The sequence below is a fragment of the Pogona vitticeps genome, chromosome 1 (genome assembly GCF_051106095.1).
Source record: "Pogona vitticeps strain Pit_001003342236 chromosome 1, PviZW2.1, whole genome shotgun sequence".
In the NCBI taxonomy this organism is placed as follows: domain Eukaryota; kingdom Metazoa; phylum Chordata; class Lepidosauria; order Squamata; family Agamidae; genus Pogona; species Pogona vitticeps.
The window spans coordinates 185,483,947-185,487,503 of NC_135783.1; the positions used below are offsets into that span (position 1 = coordinate 185,483,947).

At 39.1% G+C, this 3,557-nt stretch overlaps 1 protein-coding gene across 1 annotated transcript in view; it reads right to left on the bottom strand.

Annotated features, from left to right (window-relative positions):
- Window positions 1-3,221, bottom strand: part of LOC110079894 (SUN domain-containing protein 3) — a 9,434-nt gene extending 6,213 nt beyond the window's left edge. The window contains exons 1-2 of the mRNA XM_072986865.2: window positions 3,199-3,221; window positions 1,654-1,780 (exon numbers count right to left, since the gene is read on the bottom strand). Of these exons, the coding sequence (XP_072842966.2) occupies window positions 1,654-1,780; window positions 3,199-3,221 (150 nt within the window). The remainder of the gene's footprint in view (window positions 1-1,653; window positions 1,781-3,198) is intronic.
- Window positions 3,222-3,557: the final 336 nt, after the last annotated feature.

Sequence of the window (3,557 nt, forward strand, 5' to 3'; positions counted from 1 at the left end):
TGCATTAAATTTATTGGCTACTTTTCTAGGAATGTAACACCAAGAACAAAATGAATCCAAAAAGACGGGCACATAGTAAAATGTGTCACAATATGTTCATTTTCTGGTTCCAATTTTTTTGTCATCTCTGACTGCCTATAATTACAAATGTGAGTGTTATAGGCAACATTTAGATCTCGAACAATTAATAAGTTGCACACCAAATCAGTTGTCTGGCAGAAATGGGTTGTGTTTCACTTTTTATGACTTTGTGAAGTATAACAGATGTAAAAAAGAAATAAAATATGCTGTGGCTTAGCTCGCTGGGGCCAGGCAGGCGATGTGTAACCTGCACAATTAATTTGTAAACCACCCAGAGAGTGCTTTAAGTGCTATGGGGTGGTATATAAGCAGCACACTTTGCTTCCCCCCCCCCTTACAATCAAAAGACTTGTTTGTTGCAATCCTTTTCGGGTGTTTGGAGGCAGCCCTGGTTGGAGAGAAAAGTGAAAGGCTCAGGAAGTCCTGAAACCAGGAAAGAACCCAATGACATCTCAATAGGGAGCAGGGAGGAATTCAGGGAAGGAGCTGTACAAACAACTGCCAGGGTGGGCTGAGCCTCAGATGTATTTTCTTTTTTTCTTTTCTTTTCTTCTTGAGTTATGCCATCTTGGTATGGTGTTGTTTGGAACTAATTGTTATTCCGAATGATTTTATACATGTTATACTGTTGTGTTTTTATCCATGTAAGACGCCCCGAGTAGACATTGTCTAGAAGGGCGGGGTAAAAATCTAATAAATAAATAAATAAATAAATAAATAAATAAATAAATAAATAAATAAATAAATAAATCAATCAATCAATCAATCAATCAATCAATCAATCAATCAATCAATCAATCAATCAATCAATCAATGAATAAATGAATAAATAAATAAATAAATAACATTTCTGATGTTTTTATATCATGTAAATCTTTTTACTTCCATAGAATTTTCTGTATAGCCAAATCAAACATCTTTCAGTCAAACTTTTCTGAAAATGTATTTAAAAAAACCCTGCTGTTTTGGCTCATATGGCTTCACGTTTACTGTGCCTTCCATGTTACTAGGCAGTGCTTAGTATGGATTCTTTTCTGTATTTGTTCTATCTTATACGAATTACTTTTCAAAAATCTGGCCTCAGTGACTACTACAGGGTCAGACTGACATGCTGAGGCCCTCAGGCAAGTCAGTGGCGGCTTGTCCATTAGAGCCACTAAATGCTGTTCTGCAACTGGCACTGAATGTTTTTGTCTGCATGTAAACACCTGACTATTCATGTGTATGTATAACCACTTTTGTCACTGTCAGCCCCAGCTGTTAGCATCACTGGGTGTTGTGCTTTCTGTCCCACCGGCTACAATGGGCATCAACTCAACTATGTCAAACTTAAAAGGACCTATATACTGCCTTACTAAAACCTGAAACTTGTTTTAAAATGTTAATGTTTTGTTTACATTGTTGTTGTTATCATTACTATTACTGCTATCATGTACTGAAGTGTATTACTTCACTTGCGTATAATTCCAATATTGCCTAAATAATTGCCAGACCTTGAAAACAGGTAAGTGGGTCTTGTTACTCAGAATCTAATTGTATTATTTAAATACACAAGAGAAAAAATGTCCTTACCTTCTGAATCTCCCAATGATCATGGACACTTCCAAGGACATCAGCAAAATTACGGAGCCCAAAAACTCTTTGACGAAAAAGACCAATTTGCCTCTGTAGATTCTGCTGAAGGATCTCATTCTGGTGCCTAGACAAAAATGAGCAAAAACAGCCCAAATAACCAACATATCACTGAAAGCAAGACAGAGAGCTTTGTATACCACTATGTTTTCTCTCTCACACACAAAATCCCACAGGTCTCTCCCTTGCTTGCCAGAACTCCTTTGGTCTCCTTCATTAACATCACGGACTGCGAGGAGTATGGGTGGGACAGGTAGATGTTTTGTGGGAGAGATGTTCCAATAAGTATCAAGGTCCTAAACCATTAAGGTCTTTATAGGTCATAACCAGCACCTTGCATTGAGCACAGAAATTAACAAGGAGCCAATGAAGGTTTGCCAAGATTGAGGACACATGTTGGTACCTGTGTTCCGTCCAGCTGCTGCATTTTGGACAGCTGTCAGACTGATCACCATCTTAATATATTTTCCTATGCCAATGGTTTTGGGGGCCCATGACACATCTTTAAATTCCTTATCTGATGATAATTTCCTGGCTTTCTTCTGATATGATGCTATTATATGAGGGAGAAAGGTTTCCACCATGGAGTGGGAGAAGAATCTGGTTTTATTGTCTTCATTCAGTTTCCACAGGAAGGTCAGTGTTAAAATATTCTTTCTATATAAGGCCTGCCACAGACAGCAGACACATCTATCTTCTCTTCTGTACTATGGCAAGCATGATGATGTACAAGACATTGCAAATTCTTAGTCTCAAGCATGCATGAGAAGAGAATGTTAAAGATGGCTCTTTCATATTATGGGAAGCATCTACCAACTGGCTGGGTATCACCAAAGATCACCTCCACTTAAGCAAGAGAAAACATCTACAGAAGGAATTTTCTTTTTTGCTACAAAATTTTCAGCCCACAGTCCAGCAATTCAAGATAATGCTGCTCAAACTGTCCCAAGAGTTCTGCATGTTCTCAACTCATTTGCTTGCTTTTTTTCCCCTTGGGAGTGAATAAGACAGCCTTAACATAATAATGATTATACTTAACGATATGCAATGCTTTAACAGAGAGTATCGTTTTACCTTTGCTGTCTCCTTTTTTCCCATTTGGAAGTACCTGAGGGGGTGTACAAGCCAGGCAAAAATACTAGAAGGAAATGTGAATGGCATTAATGTCTTTTGGAATCAGTTAGAAAATCCACATCTTTGGTAGGATGATTCAGCTGAATGTTGTGTCCTTCTTAGTCTAATCTAGAGCAAGGGCTGCAAACACGCCTACCCATGGAACTCATTAGGATCTACTTCCCATAGAGTAGGGGTGTGCCTCCTAGCCCCCAAAAACATATTTGCCATGGAAATACATAGCACACAACCAGAAGTCTTTGGGAAGCATAATTTATATTTGGGAGTAAAAACGTTTTGTGGCACAGCAGTGTTGAACCCTCCAAGATCTAGGTTAGACAAAAATGGCCCCCACACCCTCAGGTTGCTCACCCTTCTGGTAGAATAACAAACATTGTCAACATCCAATTCCTTTGGGAGCACTGGGTTGATGTCACAGCTAGCCATGGAGTGCGCGGAAATTCTGACTCTTAAATTCAGATCTGAACACTGGGCAATGTGGCCTGTTAATGATAACAGACGTATGTGGAGAATCGGTTCCAGGGGGGCCCCTGCCGATGCTGAAAACTGCAGATATGCAAACTCTACATATAGCATAGTCTCTTTCTCCCTCTGGTGGCCAGCTCTAGCAATCTATTTTGGAAACACATTATTTAATATTTTCAGGTGGATAACTGAAACCATGGGTACTGATCCCACAGATATGGCAATCTTACTGTACATACATGCAT